The 19,733-nt window shown below is 41.6% G+C and overlaps 1 protein-coding gene across 1 annotated transcript in view; it reads left to right on the top strand.

Annotated features, from left to right (window-relative positions):
* LOC125112176 (contactin-associated protein-like 2) overlaps positions 1 to 19,733 on the top strand; it is a 194,920-nt gene that overhangs the window by 169,397 nt on the left and 5,790 nt on the right. Inside the window, exon 9 of the mRNA XM_047754399.1 lies at positions 16,528 to 16,608. Within this exon, the coding sequence (XP_047610355.1) occupies positions 16,528 to 16,608 (81 nt within the window). The remainder of the gene's footprint in view (positions 1 to 16,527; positions 16,609 to 19,733) is intronic.

Genomic DNA, 19,733 nt, shown 5'->3' with positions numbered 1-19,733 from the left:
TTGCACATTTATTTTTCCCATGTGATTTTAGAATTCCAGTCATTTTACTGACACTGCCTAGAGCTATTACTGGGATTGAATTATATGTGTAAGTTAATTGCAGAGTAATTGACATCTATATAAATAAGGTTTCCTGTCCAGCAAGAGAGTATCTTTTTACTTACCATGTCTTCCTTTCACATTATACAACATTCATACAAAGACAACCTGAAAAATATTTTCTAATCTCTAAGTTGTTCCTCTAATTTTGCAAGGCACAAAATCCAGAAGCTATTAAAAAAACAACAAAAAACCTCAGCTAATTTGGCCCCGACTTATATCAGTAAAATCTTTTATAATATATCCAGATGAGGATTTAAGTGAATGTAATTAGGAGTCAGTGGGTGCCCCACGGGACCAGGAATCTGAGAGGGCCATCCTAGTATTCTTCTGAGCTCCCATTTGACCCTAGCCTGGGAATTTCCATATCCCACAGGTGCAGTCCTTTAAAAAAAAAAAAAAAAAAAAGGTCATTTTACATCAGTAATCCTTGAATAAGGCACATCTGTGTCATCCTTTTACTTTCGGGAGCTGGGGGTGCAAATTTCAGTTTTAAACTTATGTCAGCTTCATAAAAGAAAGTAAAAAGGGCCACCCAGCAAGGAATGGGGGAGGCCCCTTGGGAGAGCAGTCCCAGTCTGACCAGAAAGAACCTGGGACCTCAGAAGCCAGGCTCTGCCAACAAGAAGAATGCGCTTGAAAGTACATTCTTCCCTGGGGCTTCCAGACAAGAATTCAGTCCTGCCAACACCTTGATTTCAGTCTCATGATACCCGGTCACACCATGGGGGTCCTCTCGTCTCTGTCACTCTCACACTAGTGGAAAAACTCAAATAAGTGCCAGCCAGACTTTAATGTGCTTAGAATCACCTGGGGGGATTAATGAATGCAGAGTCAGTAGGTCAGATGTTGGATTTAAGGTTCTGAATTTCTAACAAACTGCCAGGTGATGCTAGCACTGCTGGTTCCTGGGCCACACTGTGTGTGACAAGGAGATAAATAGCTTCGAGCATTACCCACCTGCACCTGGTAAAGCTGAGTAAATTTTAGCTGCAAAACCACTGGAGCCCACCGTTTTCTTGTGTGTGTGTGAGCGTAGCTCTTTGACAACTCTCTTGGTTTCTTTATATTTTTCTAGAAATTCGTGCATGTGATTCAGGTTTTCAAATGCATTTCCACAGAGTTGAACAAAAGTTTTTATAATGATTCTATTCTCCCTTCAGAAAATTTTTTATTCAGATATTTTTATATACATTGTAGGTTTAGATTCCCCACCCCCACCCCCGCCTTTCTTAGATTATCTGACAACTTTTTTCCCAAAGGACCAGCTCTGAATTTATTTGTTCTATCATTTTTCTGTCTTTTTTTTTTTACCACTTGCTTTTTTTTTATTTTTTTTTTTATGGCCGCACCCATGGCATATGGAAGTTCCCAGGCCAGAGATCAAAGCCAAGATGCAGCTGTGACCTACACCACAGCTGCAGCAATCCCAGATCCTTACCCACTGTGCCACAGTGGGAACTCCCTGTCTTCTTTAAATTTATATTTGCTACTCTTTAACAGTGTCATTTGAATGTTTAATCCTCTCATTGCCATTATTGGCATGTGTGTGTGTGTATATATATATATATATATATATATATATATATATGATCCTCTTACAGAGGAGCATGAACCAAAGTTAACAAATCTAAGCTCTAAGCCTAAGCCTCTCACTGCTTCTTACCCTACCTCCCAGACCACACATTCCAGATGCAATATCTTGGCATGAATTTTTTTTTTTTTTCATTTTTGACTGCACCTATGGCATGCAGAAATTCCCAGGCCAGGGATAAGATCTGAGCTTCCATTGCCAGATCCTTTAACCCACTGTGCTAGGCTGGAGATTGAACCTGTGTCCCAGCACTCCAGAGACACCGCCAATCCTGTTTCGCCACAGCAGGAACTTCATTGGCATGAATATTTTTAACTAGACTCTCACCTAAGGGAACGGAACGTCTTTACAGCCCGCCTTGGTACCAAAGCTTCCAAAATTACTGCAAGAACAGGTTTGGCAGGCCTGTGTTCCTAAAGCAGGGGTGCCTGGTGAGGAAATGATGGGACAAAGCATCACATTAAGTGGCTGAAATGAAGGGCAGTGGGGGTTGTTCCCCTTTGCGCAACAGACCCCCTCTTCACACTGCTCGACCGTGGCGAGGGGCTGCCTTCTCCTAAGGCTTCTATTCTTTCTTAACCAGAACTGTTGGGACACCACTGTGGAAAAATACAAAGGGGCACAAACGCCCAGCTTTGGGACACCTTCCCAGGTCCTTCTCTTTAATCTGTTAACTCCACTTCTCTGTCTTTCTTTTCACCCCATACAGTGGATTTTAAGGCCTAAGAAGATTGGGATTCTGCCCCATCGCCTCTCTAAGCTGTCCACCCTCTAACCCCCACCCTACCTGGCATCAACCTTAGAGATGCATCTCTCCTGGTCCCTGCCTGCCAGTCCTCTCAGCTGTCACCTCCATCACGTGGGGCGGGGGAGGGGCAGGTGACACAGGCGAGCACGTTGCTATGGTGACTTCTCTATTGATGGCAGAACCACTGACTCCAGCAAGTCACAGTGTTCATTTTGGTCTCACTCTTATGCTGCTGAAATGTTATGAGGAGCCCATGGAAATGAAGTCAACTAGAGCTCAGTGTTGCCCACCGATGCCCCTATCAGTCCGAGGCCCCACTCTAAGTCCTCCTGCTGCTGTGCCGTTTTGAGCATCCTTGTGTAACCCTCGGGGCCACTCAGGAGAGCACAGCCTTCCAGACTAATCTGGCCCCACTTTCTTTTCCAACTCGTCATCCAAAAAGACTCTTATCAGAAGCCCTGGGTATGAACACGCCCTGTGGACCCCCTGCCAGTCACCACCTGGACATGCTGATTCTGCTTCCTGGCAGTTCAGGGTTTTGTGTCCACCTACGATTTCTTAAACTTGCAGAAATATTATCCTAGATGAAGTTTTTGACCCAACGCCAATTCTTTTAGTCGTTTGAGATGTTTGGTTGATTCTCCATGCTCTGCCCAGACTATTCAAAATCTCTAAAGACTAGGGGATTCTTGATTCTGCTGTTGAGTTTCTGCCTGGGAACAATCTGGGAAGTTAAAAAACAAAAACAGAAAACAAATAAACGTACAATTTCATGTTAAGATGTAAATGTACGTAAAAATGCATATGAATGGGGCGTGTAGTTAACTTAAACCTAGAGAATGAGATAAATTGCTGTGAAATTTTCCCCCTAAGAAAGCCTGAAAGTGGTTTTCAGGAATTTCCCTGGGAATTTTAACTGAGAAAATGGGAAAGGATAAAGATAGAAATGATAAATTTGTAAATGACTTTGCCAAAAATGCTATCAGTGCATAATTTTGTTTTATCCTGACAGTAGTTCTGTGTGGCCTGAGTAGACATTATTAGTACATTTGAAAGATGGAAAAAGTCAGAATTCCCGTTGTGGCTCAGCATAACCCAACATTTTCTCTGTGAGGATTTGGGTTCTATCCCTGGCCTGGCTCAGTGGGTTGAGGATCCAGCATTGCTGCAAGGTGTGGCATAGGTCACAGATGCAGCACAGATCCAGTGTTGCTGTGGCTCTGGTGTAGGCCAGCAGCTGCAGCTCTGATTGGACCCCTAGTCTGGGAACTTCCATATGCTGCAAGAGTGACCATAAAAAGAAAAAAAGCTGAAAAAATGCAATTCAGAGAAAATACATTCATTCCCTTAGTAAACATCTAAGGAGCAGCTGCAGCAGAGGCTACACGTGAGCAGCAATTGGGGAGCTTTTGGCCCCCCTGACACCTGCTCCCCAACTCCACAGATTCTTTTCTTTTTATGGCCACACCCATGGCATATGGAAGTTCCCAGCCAGGGATCTAATCTGGGCCTCAGCTGTGACCTACACCATAGCTGCAGCAATGCCAGATCCTTGGACTTGCTGCACCTGGGCCAGGGATCAAAGTCATGCTTCCACCGCAACTTGCTGCAGAGGGATTCTTAGCCCACTGGTGCCACAGCAGGAACTCCTCATGAAAGATTCCTGATATGCTGTCAGGACTGTGAACCAGCAGTGTTGATAGCCCCTTGCTCAAAAGTTTACAGAGAATTGCATGAGCAGGTCTAAAATTCAGATATCCTCACCTCCAAACTTTTACTTCAGTGCTTTTTTTCCACTTTTCCTTCAGTGCTTTTTCCACTTTTCCTTTCCCTCAATGAAACATTTGAATTTAAGCACAGAAGAATTCCAGTCCTTTACTCTGAACCATTTTCCTTTCTTCTGACAGTCCTTAAATATAATGCGGAAGTCTGAAATAATAAGTAATTTACATACCTGCAGGTGAAATTCTTGCTGCAAAACACACCTTCCTTTTTCTTCCACCATCCCTTTTTGATGTGGAATAAATCATCCCCAAGGCTGCTAGAGCCAATTAAATATTATTTCACACTCTGACATGAATGAGAAGAAGGGCTATGACAGAGCCACATGGCTTGTGCTGGAAGATTATCACATTATCTTGATAATGACAATGATGTGAGCCAGCACCAAGGAGGAATTGCTTTGTGGGGAAACATCAGGAAGCTTTCATAAGCAAAGATCATTTGTTTCACAAGATTCTCTTTGATGACTATTCCACCTGCTGATGAGCAAAAACAGTTGCCTTTTGAGATCTGACGTTAATTCAAAGAGAAAACAGTTCAAAAGACAATGTAAATACCTAGCATGGGGGTTGTATATTCTGTGTTCCAAGGTCACTCTTGGGAGAAAAGACATTGTCTTGGTGTTGAAATTTTAAACTTTTACTTCGGCTAATGCAGCTGGAAAAAGTATTTTAAAAGCCAGAGCCCAGTGGGGCATTGATAAAAGGTTTAAAATATGTGCAGACAATGTTTAAAGCCCTTTAGTTTTGCTCGTTCCCCCTTCTAATAGACCCCCATGGAGGCAGAACCCAGTTAGCTGGCTGTGATCTGGGTTGTACAGTACTGAATTCTCAGAACTCGTCTTTGTCTCTACATAGTTTATCAACAATTAGGAAAAGAAAGGGTCAATTTTACAATGAAGCGAAATAGAAGTTACAGCACAGACATCCTGCAAAGCTAAAGCCCCGGGGACATTGACAGAGCTGGTCCCCAGAGATCCGGAATGTATTCAGCATCTTAGACCAAAGACAACATTCTCTCCAAGCTGAGATATAGACGTAATAACGGAAAACGAGATGGGATGTGTTAATGCATTTTCTTATTCCTTCTACTACCTCGAAAGACATGCAATGATAACAAAAGCACATTAGTAATATCTAGCCATTTCCAAGAGTCATCCACAGCCAAATTATGGCCTTTGAATTTACTAGAAGTTTCCACAAAGGAGGAGTAAAAGAAAACCCTTCATCTTTGCCTGATTCCTCAAATGAGTAAATGTGCCTAAATATTCTCACAAATGATGAAACTCAACTTTTGACTAGATTTTAGATGATGAAATTACTTTCAGAATTCCCTTGTGGCACAGCAAGATAAGGATCTGATATCATCATTGCAGCAGCTTGGGTTGTCACTCTGCCAAGGGTTCCCTCTCTGACCCAGAAACTTCTGCTTGGGTGTGGGCCCCCAAAAAAGGTTATTTTCACTGAGTTCCCAAGACACAAACTCTGGAAGTCCAAAGCCTTTCCTAGGACCTACACAGTGCTCAGTGGATGTGTTTCTTAGCAGAAGTCAGAAGGCAGTCGCTCCAGGGTCTCCTGAAGTCTTTGGTCTTGTCAACAGTAACAGTTTTGACCACAGTCCAGGAGAAAAGGTGAAATGCCTCAGGGAATATCTTTAAAAGATATTTTGGGGCTTCCCATGTGGCTCGCAACAGAACTACTCAGTGCTGCTTCTACAGTGGTTGTGGCTCAACCCCTAGCTCAGGAAAACTTCCATACTCCGCAGGTGCGGCCACTTGTTTTAAAAAAAGATACTTTAGCATATTCACTGTGGTTGGGTGCTTTCTCCTTACTGTTACTATTTTCTCAAGTACCCTTTCCTTAGAAACTATTTCCGTGTTTCAGCAGATAACCAATTCTTGCTAAGACTGCTGTGCTGATAAAGAAACCGCAGGTTGTATTAACTGAGACCCCTGTAAAGCAGGTCTGTTCACCAGGCTTTGTCACCTGCGACCTGTGACCCTTCCTTTCAGGGTGAGAGACAATGGCTTTGGTGGGACATGAGACATGCCATGTTCCAGTGTGTCCTCAGGCTTTCCACGCAGCGGACTCCATCTGCACCACACAACCACCCACGAAAGAACCGGCAGGGGGAGACAAGAGATCTTTCAAAAAAACAAATCAACCCAGTATTTTTTAAAATTCGTCTGTATTCTTTCATACGTGCCTGAGAAGGCAGCTATAACATCAGGAGCCTATGTGCCAACATCATAGCATTTTTCCTCCCTGATGCACCTGCTTTACAAAATCACCCTTTAAAAAAGCCACAAAAGGTCTCCAAGGACATGTCTAAGATAACCATTTGTGAAACTGCTTGGCTGTTTTTTTCTTAGACTGCCCTTTCTGTTGATTAGTAATAGACTCTCCCCTCTACCTTCAAAATACTGAAGAATTGTCCTCAGAGACGCAAACAGTGTTCCTATTAGTAACTTTCACAAGCCTGAAAAGAAATAGAGCGAATAGGAAATGGAGCCTGGGGTGTTCTGTCAAGCAGATCATTTAAAAGCACACAATGAATCAGCCACAGGGGAAAAAAAAAAAAAGGGACAAGGTCTCAGAAGGAATTATGTCGGTTCCTTCTTGGGCACCGCATTAAATGAAAACACACACTAGTTCAAGGACAGCAGGAGATGTGAACTACCGAGATGCTCAGTGAGATATGTACTCATGCTCCCTGGCTGCCAGTTGGAAACACAGATTCCCAGCGCAAGGCCCTCAGAATCTGCTTAACCAGATCCCAGGTAGTTTGGGTGAGCTTTAAATCTGGAAACTCTGAACCAAAGCAGGCAGAAATCAGTTTGTTTTCTCCCAAAGGCACATCAGCATGGGAGTGCCTATGGGAGGAAGGAAGCCTATGCAGCCCACTCAGGAGGAAGACAAAGCCTATGCAGCCCGCTCAAGGTCAAAGAACACCCCCTCCCAGTTACTCTAGGCAGAGATGCTCTGTCTCTGACCTTCCGGGCGGGCCTTGTGTGAGTGCCAGCACCTGGAGGGGAAGACCTGAATCTGATTTGGAAGCGTGTTTTCCTCAGAAAGGAGCTTAAGTGGGACTTCCCAGATTTATCACATGCCCTCAGATCTGGGCCTCTCATTCTTACATTCCTATTAATATCAACGTGATATATAAACCCCTGCAGCAGTGGGAAAGGTCTGATGGCCCATGCCAGGATGCAGCACATCAGTGGTCCCAGTGGAGAAAGATGTGCCAGCCTGGGCTCCCCAATCTAGACTTTCCAGGGTTAGCTTGAAAACTACAGCAAGATACATGGAAGGTCCCAAGTGGGTCCAGAGAGCTGGTTCTGGTGACCCTGGTACCTGGTGTCACTGGAACCAGCCTGGTATCAGCCTCATGACTTTGACTGAAGTGCTGTCCTGCATTCTGGGAGAGGTCGAAGATCAACCCTGTAACAATCTGCTATGCACATCGCCTGTAAGGTTAGCCAGCCAGAGCTTTGACAATTTAGAAATAACTAGAACTAAATATGAAAGAAGCAGGAGAGTTCTCACTGCACTGCAAAGGGATCGGTGGCATCCCTGCAGCACCAGGACACAGGTCCAATCCCTAGCCCAGCACAGTGAGTTAAAGGATCCAGCATTGTGGCAGCTACAGCTTAGGTCGCAACTCCATCTGGGGTCTAATCCCTGGCCCAGAACTCTATATGCCATGAGGGGGCCGAAAAAAAAAGCAGTAATTTGCCCACCTGAAAAATACTAAAATATCTTTGACATGAAAAGGACCCCATATGTCTCATTTCTGTGTGTACACAGAGGATGAGCTGCTATCAATAATGAGCTATTTCCGGAGTTCCCTGGTGGCCTGGTGGCTAAGGATCCAGTGTTGTCACTGCTGTGGCCTGGTTTGATCCTTGGCCTGAGAAGTTCTGCATGCCTTGGGCACAGCCCCCCCCCCCAAATGTTTTTAAATAATAATGAGCTCTGTCTAATCCAAATACCTACTTACAGTTAATCAGAGAGAAGAATCAATATCAGCCTTATTTGGGAGTATCAGTAAATCTCTTTCCCAAAAGGCAACTGAGGCAATTTAGAAGTTGGCTTTAAAAAAAAGGACAGAGGGAATCTCATAAAATCTATTGCTCTTTAAGTACTTTCATATAAAGTTGAAGTTATTTAAATAATCAAGACCTATCAGAGAGGATGACATGGTCCTTTATTCTGAAAGGTAATTGGTCCTCTTATTCTGAAATAAGAAAGATCTTATTTCCTTTCACCTCATTAACCTCTTTTGGTCACTGGGTCTCAGACATTTGTGCAGGCAGCTTCCACTATCCTGCTTTTTTAAGAAGCTGGAAACATGAGGTTTGTTTACCTTTCCAAATCAAAGCCAAAAATTCATCACCTCTTTCCCATTTGGACTCTGAAATTCGGGCTGGCCATATTTCTGTAGAAACACAAGACTGAGCCTCACTGAGGTCCTGCCGCATACTATTTGCCTGGCTAAAAACCCGCTGGCCTTGAGAAACCCCTCCCTCCTGAAAATGTGATCAGCAATAGCCTCTCTTAAAATAAAGCAGTGTCCGCTGATAGCTTCAGCATCTTAGCTGAAGTCAATTTGTTTTCATATCTGCTTCTAAAATATTATATGGTAGTTGAATGGCTAAAAAAATTATTTGAAAAAAATAATTTTCTGCCAGAGAGTTCAGATTTGAAGAGAGTGAATAAAGTGAAAAGAAACAAAGAAACTAGGAAGAACAAAGGCATATTTTCATCACTGAGCCCAGACTCCACTGCAAAAAAAGTGTGGCAATTTAAATTAAATTATAATTAATAGCAGCAGTTTTGTTGAAGTATCTCAAATTATCGCATTAGATGCTGAAGCTCAAGTGGTTTCCATGGCAATATTTTCTCTAAATGTCAGCTAGTATCTAATGTTTTTGCCCCTGGAATATGACAACCTGAAGCTTTTAATGCCTTTCACTTTGGGGGGCAGGAAGATCTGTTAGATAATCTCAATTTATTCTTGCATGCACTTAAATGTGTGTTTTATTTGCAATTGGTTTCTAAGCCTAAAGTCTACAATTTTATGTATTTTGCAATTTAGTAAATAAGAATCACTACTACCTCATCTACTATCAGGATTTTTTTTAATGCTTTCCTATTCCTTTTTTCTCCCAACCTGCTTGATGGGACAAGCAAGAAATTGAGGCTAAAGAATTCAAGTCTCTTTTTAATATTCTGTTCTTAATGACTGTCTTTTAAATAAGTTTATTGTACTTAAGCACTTGCCTTGAAACTTACTCTCTCAATTTTTCACATTCTGTAAATGCAATAAAAAACTGTAATCTTACAGTGATGTTTTAAAGCACCACTAGCCCTATTTATAGTTTCACAAACGTGACTGTAATGGTGATACCCATTCTCTCTGCGCTGTTTGGGCCCAGGTGGGATTCGTATCTGGAATACTTACTGGGTTTCAGTTCTTCTGCAGTGTGGGTTCAGAGTTCTGTTTATCACACTGCTGAGCTGATGCTGTCATTATGCGCAATTATCTTTGTCAGATACAGCATCTTCCGTGCTTACTTGTGAAGCCAGACAAGTGCAGTCGGAAGCCTTTGGATGTCTTTAGCCTCCCCAGACAGCCCACCAACCACAGAGAAAACAACTGGGCTAAATGAGCTGGTCCCTTAAGACCATGCCACGATGCACATTGGATAGAGCCAGTGTAGACCTGTGCCTCCTCATCCAAAACAATTCAAATGAGTGCTTTGCAAGTGGTTTCTAGAACCCAATTTCCTGGATTCAGACCCTGGCTCCACTATATCCTGGTCATGGGACCTCGGACAAGTGTTTAGCCTCCAAAATAGGATGAATAGGCTAATCCCACAAGGGTCACAAGAAGATGAGATGAGCTAATCGATGAAAAGGACTTAAAACAGTACCTGATGTGTAGGAAGCACTATTACTATTATTTCCTAAACAACTTGCTCTTGAAATTTGAATTTCATGTGAATTTACTTTTTGTGCTCCACGGTAGAAGGCAAACGTTTCTAAGTGGATTCCACCACAACGAAGCATGTGCTTTTCTGGGCCCCAGAGAGTTTTATATGTGAGGGAAGTGTAGTCAAAGAGATGAGTGATTTCATGTAGTCCTAAACTTCAGAGCTTTACTCTTCGTCTGTCACCTGTAAACAACCTACGTGGTGATTGGAGACCTTTGTTGTGCAATGTCCCTCACCCAGTGGTAGGTAAGAGGTGGGCTCAGAACTAGCTTCCCAAAGAGAGCCACACCCTTGCCCTGCCAGCACACGGACAAAAGAGGTGGGGATTAGACTCTCTTTGGCTTTCCTAATGAATCCTTCCTAGAACAGAGCCAAAGGGCAGGCAAAGGCCTTTAGACATAGGATAAAACATTCATGGTTTCTATTCTTTGTGGTGAGAAGGTACATTTTTACTCACCTAGTCCTAATTTCTCACCATTTTGCTGTATCTGTGTGATTATGTGAAACAGCGTCCCCTGGGCCTGTTCTTACACGGTGGGTGTTCTTCCTTTTTTCAACCTGAAGTTGGAGGAAGGGAAAAAAGCAGGTGCACCAGTACTGTGCTCTCAACATGCTTCCCACATGTAAGATGGAGACAGTGAAAGGCAAGACTCTCTGTGTGTGGAAGTGTGAATGTGATCATGTCCCAGCGTGTTTGGGGACCTGGGATGCATGTGCCTTCTTCATGGGCTCTGCAGCATCAGCCAGGCCAGTTAAGAAGCATGTTCATAGAAGAATCCACTGTCATCAGTTCCTGCAGTGATATGTCTCCCTATCCCATACTGGGGGTAGTGTGATCTCTGGGGCTGCAAAGGAAACATGGTCTGTCAATATAGTAGAGATGATTAGACAAACACAGATGTATGCAAGAGAAATAAGCAGAAACACTTACACCTCCATGAGACACTAAATCAGAGCTGGGATAGTGCCACGCTTTGGTGTTATCATGTAGTGTGTCAACTAAAAAGAAAAAAAAATGCACAACCAAAAAGTTGAGAATTGGAATTCCTGCTGTGGCACAGTGGGTTTAGAATCTGACAGCAGCATCTTGGGTTGCTGTTAGAGGTGCAGGTTCGATCCCCAGTCTTGGCTGCAGCCGGGATTCAATCCCTGGCCTGGGAACTTCCATATGCTACAGATGAGGCCATAAAGTTAAAAAAAAATGATATTTATGTTTGATTTGTCAAACATACTGAGGACTTAAGCCCTGGAGACAGCCTCTCAGATAGGTCTGAGGGACTATTCTGAAGAGGTTGGGGAGGAACCGGGATACATGGGAGTTTTTGCAACAAAAACTTGGTAGTTGGATCATTAAAAGATTATTGTTAATTCAAGAAAACCAAACATCTCCAGTTAATGAATTTAGCAATTTTCTATGTATGCAAAGAAATCCTTCCTTTGGGGGGACTTCCTGTTGTGGCTCAGTGGTAACAAATCCGACTAGTCCATGAGAATGTGGGTTCGATCCCTGGTTTCACTCAGTGGGTTAAGGATCCAGTGTTGCCATGAGCTGTGATGTAGGTCACAGATGCAGCTTGGATCCTATGTTGCTGTGGCTCTGGGAAAGGCCAGCAGCTGCAGCTCCAATTCTACCCCTAGCCTGGGAACTTCCATATGCCACCAGTGCAGCCTTAAAAAGGAAAAAAAGAAAAAATAAATAAATACTTCCTTTGCCATGCACCTTAGTTGTCTGGGGCCAGTATCCTGCTTTTTCCATCTTGAATCCCCTCAGGATGCACTCTGGGGGTGGGGGTGGCTGATGGCTTGATGGCCACAACTTCCTTTGGCAGGTGACATTCTTTGTCCACAGTGTCATTTGCGGATCCAGAAAAAAAGTGTCCTGAATGTCATCTTTGCCTGTTCAACACAAGTCTGGTCCTAAGACTTAGTATCTAAAGTCTGTGTTGGATCTACTCACATTTCCCAAAATATAGATTCCTTGATACTCCAGCACCACTAAACTGGCTCTGCTCTCCCAGAAAACTGGAAGGCAGGAGCAGAAAGGTCAGCAGCAGAATGGAGCATGTGTCATGGGTGAGATTTGTGGTTTAGCCTCATCGGTGTCTCTTGGTCTCCCTGTTTCTCTATGTGCATTTCCAGGAGGATGTTGGTACCCAGGGGGGAAAGACGGTTACAATGAAATCATTTGAAATCTATATATAAAAATAGCAAATGACTCTGCATGCCAGAACAAAATGGATTTGCCTCTAGGGAAGAAACATTCACATTCATTAGGACAGCCAGGCTCAAGTTACAAACAAAGCCATGAAAATAGGGATGTTGGAGTTCCCCTTGTGGCTCACTGCTTAACGAACCCTACTAGTATGCATGAGGACTCGGTTCCATCCCTGGCCATGCTCAGTGGGTTAAGGATCTGGCATTACTGTGAGCTGTGGTGTAGGTCACAGACGCAGCTCAGATCCCATGGTTCCGTGGCTGTGGTGTAGGCCAGCGGCTACAGCTCCAATTTGGCCCCTAGCCTGAAAACCTCCATATGCCGCAGGTGTGGACCTAATTAGACAAAAAGACAAAAAAAAAAAGAAAGAAAGAAAATAGGGATGTTCATGCAAACACAGAACCCTGCCCTTGAATTTTAGGAGGACTTCACTTGAACCTGGGGATTTTCCACTGATTATTTTCTGATAATAACCAAACTAGTGGATACAGGAATCATTAGCAGCTGTTCTATATTCAATATGTTCCTTTTCTTTGTGGGGAAGAGTAAGAATGTGGCCTTGCTTTAAGGATGGAATTGAGTTTGGAAACTCACTTTCAACATTATGCCTGCGTGGAAAACTTCATTATTAGAAGAGGCTACACAAACATTTACACATCTCTTCATGGACTGATTTTAATTATACCAGTCAGTGAACATCCAATTGGCTCTGCTACTTGTCTGTATTATTTGTCCTTGGGACTGAAAAAATAATTAAATTGGCCCCTGCCTTTTTAAGAGGATGAATACCACATAAGGAGAGAGAAGAATTAAGATGATAGCCATTGGAAAGAGGGGAAACGCTTCATTTGAGGTGGGAGAGAATGGTTTCAAGAAAGAGATAAGATTTAATTAACAAAGAGAAGCAAGGCAAACCAGATATCCTGACATAGAAGGTCATGTGGATGAGCAAAAGTGCATCCACCTGAAGCATCAGGAATCCATGTGCCTAGAATGTCGCGTTGGAAAAGTGGCTCCATGAGGGAACAGGCAGGAGAGAAATTTAGCTCAAGGGAGGCCTTCCTCTCCATACCAAAGGGTTCAGATTTTATTTTTTATTTTATTTCATTTATTTATTTATTTTGTCTTTTTAGGGCCACACCCATGGCATATGGAGGTTCCCAGGCCAGGGGTCAAATCGAAGCTGTAGCCACTGGCCTACACCACAGCCACAGCAAAGCCAGATGCAAGCCCCATCTGTGACCTACAATGCAGTCATGGCAATGCTGGATCCTTAACCCACTGAGAGAGGACAGGGATCGAACCTGTGTCCTCATGGGTACTAGTCAGATTCGTTTCCACTGAGCCACAACAGAAACTCCCAATAAAGGCAATCCTGAGGGGTTTTTGTTCTTTTCTAGCTCTTCTCATTCTTCTTAGGTTATCTCAGGTCGCATCCGTATGTATTGTTTATATCAATAATGTCAAGAGAACCAGGGAGAGGATGTCACCATCTCAGAGCATCTATGTTTTCTGCAGTTTTGTGGACAAGAACGCAAAGCTCTTTGGAGCAGGAACTGTGCTGTGTTCCACCATTCACGTTACCTGAAGCAGAAGAGCACACAGTTTTGTAGAATCATGAGCATCACACAATAGAATAATGACAAAACTTCCACTGTAATTTTTTGTTACTAAATATATTTTGAAGGTTTATATTATTTAAGGGTCAAGAGATTTCCATGTTTACCAAAAGGAGACAAGAAATATGACCCACTCACTAACTGTCCAAATGTCTGGTAGACAACCTCCATCCAGGAGTCCTATGAGCACCTCAAGCTCAATGTTTGCAAACAAAACAAGTCTCCCCCTACCTGCTAGGCTTTTCCTCCCAGAGGCCCCACCTCAGCTAAACCGCCTGAAAGCTGGGATTTCCTCAGCAGCTCACCTGTCCCTGTCTTCCTAGCTCTTGAAAGGCGGAATAGAGAAGATTCTTGACTTTGACATTAACCCTACCTGGGTGTTGATCCCAGCCAGGCCACTTGCAAGCTACCAAGATTTTGACTTTTTAGAGGGACTTGGACTGAATTGTGTCCAGAGAAGAATGATTATAATGTCAAAAGGCCCAGAAATTGGAGTGTCTGTTGTGGTTCAACAGGTTAGGAATCCAATCCAGTGTCCATGAGAATGCAAGTGGGTTAAGGATTCAGTGTTGCCGCATGCTGTGACATAGGTTGCTGCTCCGGCCAATTCAGTCCCTAGCCTGGGAATGTCCATATGCTGCAGGTGTGGCTATAAAAAGAAAAAGACCCAGAAACTGCTCAAGATGAACAGTGAAGGTGTAAGCACTTCTTGAAAAGCAGCTCTCAGTCTTTGAAGGGTGGTTGACCTCAGGGAATTATATGCATTAATATAATTTATGCATTAATGTCTATGTTATTAAAGACACATAATCTTATCGTGTCCTGCGATTGTGTGAGTTACAACATGGAAGCTGTAATGCAGTTTCAGGGAATTCACTATAAATAGATAGGGTTATAATGAAAACCCCATCCATGCTTTACATTAGCATTTTAACTGTATAAACCAAACTCTTCAATGAGACATGGAAAGTTCTTGTTAATAGCAATTTTCATCTTTTTATTGCTTACTATATGTCCCCAACACTTAAAATGGTGCCTGACAAAGAGTAGGAATTCTGCAAAGATTTGTTAAAATAGGGACAGAAATAGAAACTTTCTTAGGCAGCTCATATTCTTCTCCACACTTTTATGAAACATTATCCCCTTATAATTTCCTGACGTCTCCAGTGTTTTACTAGAGCCATGTAAAATATTCATTTAAAGAAACAATTATTTTTTTAAATGAAAACTCTAATCTGAAAAGATACAGCTACCCCAACGTTCATAGCATCATTATTTACAACTGCCAAGACATGGAAGCAACCCCGTGTCCACCAACAGATGAATAGATAAACATGTGGTCTTTATGTTTAGAGATATGTATACACACACACAATGAAATACTACTCAACCATTAAAAAGGGTGAAATTTTGCCATTTACAACAACATGGATAGACTTAAGGGCATTAAGTCCAAGTGAAATAAGTCAGAAAAAGACAAATACTGTATGATACCACTTGTATATGGAATCCAAAAATTGTAATGAACTAGTGAATGTAGCAAAAAAGAAATAGACTCACAGATATAGAGAACAAATTAGTGGTTACCCATGAGGAGAGGGAAGGCAGAAGGGCAGTATAGGGATAGGGGATTAGAGGATTCACACTATTATGTATAAAATAAGCTACAAGAATATATTGTACAATGCAGGGAATTTAGCCAATATTTTATAATACCTAAAATGGAGTATAGCAGAGTTCCCATGGTGGTTCAGCAGTAATGAATTCGACTAGAATCCATAAGGATGCGAGTTGGATCCCTGGCCTTGCTCAGTGGGTTAAGGATCCAGCATTGCCATGAGCTGAGGTGTAGGTTGCAGACACGGCTCAGATCTGGTGTGACTGTCATGTAGGCCGACAGCCACAGTTCCAATTCAACCTCTAGCCTGGGAACCTCCATATGCCATGGGTGCAGCCCTAAAAAGACAAAAAAGTAAAATAAAATGGGAGTATAACCTATAAAAATTGTGAATCACTGTACTGTACACCTGTAACATAATGTTCATCAACTATACTTCAACTTAAAAGTTTTTTAATGCTTATTAGTGCTGTAAGCTATAAAAAGCTCATTGGCAAATATATCCAATGCCATCAATTGTGAAAGGGATAAAAGTAGGTGAGGGGCAGATTTCAGCCAAACTTTAGAAAAAGTGTTCTAATACATCAACTTGTCATCAGACTCAGGTCGTTCTGCGATTTTTTGGTATTCCTTCCGGATCAGTCTAGTGCTCACCTGGGCCTTGCACAAAGGAAAGCAGTGGACATTGAGGTTGCTATGACACTCCTGGGGAAAATAGCTGTGACAATCGTGAGGGTTTAAATGAAATGGAGGTCTCATTTGGGAAAACAGGCAGTGTTGAACAGCTGTATGAAAAAATAAGTATCAAGTTATTTGGAATAAATGATATACGTGACTTTTCATTTCTTCCCTTACAGCCAGTGCTGATTTTCCATATAATCCAGGACAAGGCCAGGCTATAAGAAATGGAGTCAACAGGAACTCGGCCATCATTGGAGGTAGGTGACAGACAGGACAGACTTTCAGGTGGCCTCTCACCTGTGGAAAGTGGTTCATTTCCAATAAAACCATAATCTAAGTGGGAAAGAGTTATCTAGATTTTACTTTGTTGATTTTGCTCTTTAAATATGATTGAGGGCTGAGAAGTACAGATGTGGCAACATTGTGGTAAATGTAACCTGACTACTTTTTAATGTTGACTTGGGGGGGGGGGGGGAAGCAGCAGTAGTGAGCTGGCCAGCATCAGCATCCACAAGTAGGCAGTCGTGGCAACAGCAGGATGTTTCTTATGCCTTCCAATCTTTTTCACTCTCATCCTCTTGCATCCTAGATGGTCCAGGATAGCTACCTACAAAAACAAGAAGGACTATTCCACTCTGGTTTGGGCAATCTTAATAGAAATTATCGGAAAATTAATGTCAGAGTATCTAAAATATTCCAGTTTTTTTTTTTTCTTCTCACCATTGATACCTGCAGAATAATGGGATAGTCTCCTAGTATTGTTCCTTGTGTTTGGATCAGTATTGATAGCCCTGCTGCCTATTGCCTTCTTTTCTTGCTCTGTCTTTGTTATTTCCTAAAGACATTTCCTGCCTCTCTGAGTATGGCTAATATTATAAACGTATCAAGGATTTTAAACTCAGCCAATCAACTCATCTTGGTCAGTAGGTTTATTTTCCTCAGGAAAAAAGTAGATACGTGTGTGTGTGTGTAAACATATGTAACTAGAATTAGAATACATTCAGAATGTATTCTATGTGTGTGTATACACACACACACACACAACTCTAATTAGAATACATTCAGAATAGTGCTTGAATCACATTGTCCAAAGTTCTGGTATAATCCTTATGCTCATTGTTTTTGCTTTTTTAAGATCGACTTTATTGAAGTTGATCCTATTTAAGTGTAACAGGCCAGTGACTTCTGATAGACACATACGCCCACAACAACAACCATGATAAGATATAGAACATTTCCATCCACTCTGTGCTCCTTTGTATTTCATCCTCCCCTGGCCCCACTTGCTTTTGTCCCATAGATTACTTTTGCCTCTTGTAGGGTTTCATACAAGTGGAATCACATACTTACGTAACCCGTGTGCCTTCTTTCACTCAACATAATGTTTTGGCGATGTATCCATTTTGTTGCATTACCAATGGTCTGTTTTTTTTATTGCCAAGTTGTAGTCCCTGGTATGAATGTATTATAATTTGTTTTATCTAACTACCTGTTGACAGATGTTTGGTTTGTTTCCGGATTTGGGCTCTTTTGCATAAAACTGCTATGAATATTCTTGTCCAAGTCTTGTGTGAACAAAAGTTTTTATTTCTCCTTGGTAATTCCTAGGAGTGCAATGGCTGGATTATAGACATTAGATACTTAACTTCATAAGGTGTTGTCATGCAGCTTTCCCAAATGGTTGCACCGTTTTACATTCCCATAATCAGTATCCGAGAATCAAGTTGCTAGACAGTCTCACCAAACACTTGGTATTGTCATTCCTCATAATTCTGGCCATCTAGTAGATGAGTAGTGGTGACTCAATGTGGTTTTAATGTGCAGTTATCTGATGGCTGGCAATGTTGAGCATCTTTTCACATGCTTACTGCTACTTGCAAATCTTTTGTGAAGTGTCTGTCTAAATCATTCCTGTCTCTTAATTGGATTGTTGACCTCTTGTTATTGGCTTTTAAGGGTTCTTCTTGCATTCTGAATATAAGTCCTTCATTACACATACTTATAGTGAACACTTTCTGCCAATTCGTGACTTGCCTTTTCATTTTCTTAGTGATTATTTTTTGAAAAGTAGATTTTAAATTTAAGTATAATTTTCCTAACATTTTTGTGATTATTTTTAAATCCTATCTAAAAACTCTGCCTACCCCAAGATCGTAAAGATTTTCTCCTGTTTTCTCCTACAAGTTTTATAGGTTTGGTTTTAATTATTCAGCTAAAATCACTTCAAGTTAATGCCTGTATATAGTATGAGATAAAACTCAAAGTCATTATTTTCCAAGTGAATATCTAGTGATTCCATGACCACCTGTTGAAAAGACTATGTTTTTTCCTAATTTAACCTCAGTTGGCGCTTTTGCCAAAAATAAATTACCATTATATGTGTATGTCTTTTTCCTGAACTCTATTCTGTTGCTGATCTATATATCTTTCTTGGCCAGTATCCTTCTTACTTTATTGTTGTATCTTTATAGTAAGTCTTGAAATAAGCAGTGTAGGAGTTCCCATCATGGCACAGCGGATACGAATCCAACTAGGAACCATGGGGTTGCAGGTTCAATCCTTGACCTCGCTCAGTGGGTTAAGGATCCAGTGTTGCTGTGAGCTGTGGTGTAGGTCATGGATGCAGCTCAGATCCCACATTGCTGTGGCTGTGGCATAGGCTGGCAGCTACAGCTCCAATTAGACCCCTAGCCTGGGAACCTCCATATGCCGCGGGTGCAGCCCTAAAAGGACAAAAGACAAAAAAAAGAAAAAAGAAAAAAAGAAATAAGCGGTGTAAGTTCTACAATTATTTCTCTTTTTTTCAAAATTATTTTTGACTATTCTGGGTCCTTTGTATTGCCACATAAAATTCAGAATCAGCTTATTTCTGCCCCCCAAAAAAATTTTGTTATGATTTTCATTGGGATTTCATTAGATTTGTAAATGAACATATTAACAATATTGACACTGAAATATGGTTTAGCCATCCATTTATTTAGATCTTCTTTAGTTTCTCTCAGTAAGGTTTTATGATTTTCAGTGTACAATCTTAATAACTATGTTCAATTCTGTTATAAATGGTATTATTTTATTACTTTCATTTCCAATGTTTCTTACTAAGATATAAAGATACACATTTTGCCTTGCTAAATTTACTTTTAGTTCTAGGAACTTTTTTGTATAGTCCTTAGAGTTTCCTATATAGACAATCCCATCTTCTAAGAATAGAGTTCTTACTTATTCCCAATCTACACTTTTTATTTTCTTTTTCTTGTTTTATTGCACTATCTAGAACTTTCAGCATAATCATGAATAAAGATGTTAAGAACTGACACTCTCACATTTTTCTAGATTTTAGAGGGAATGTATTTAATCTTTCACTATTAAGCACAATATAAAC

This window comes from Phacochoerus africanus, chromosome 11 (assembly GCF_016906955.1).
Source record: "Phacochoerus africanus isolate WHEZ1 chromosome 11, ROS_Pafr_v1, whole genome shotgun sequence".
NCBI lineage: Eukaryota > Metazoa > Chordata > Mammalia > Artiodactyla > Suidae > Phacochoerus > Phacochoerus africanus.
This window is presented reverse-complemented; position numbering and strand designations above follow the sequence as displayed.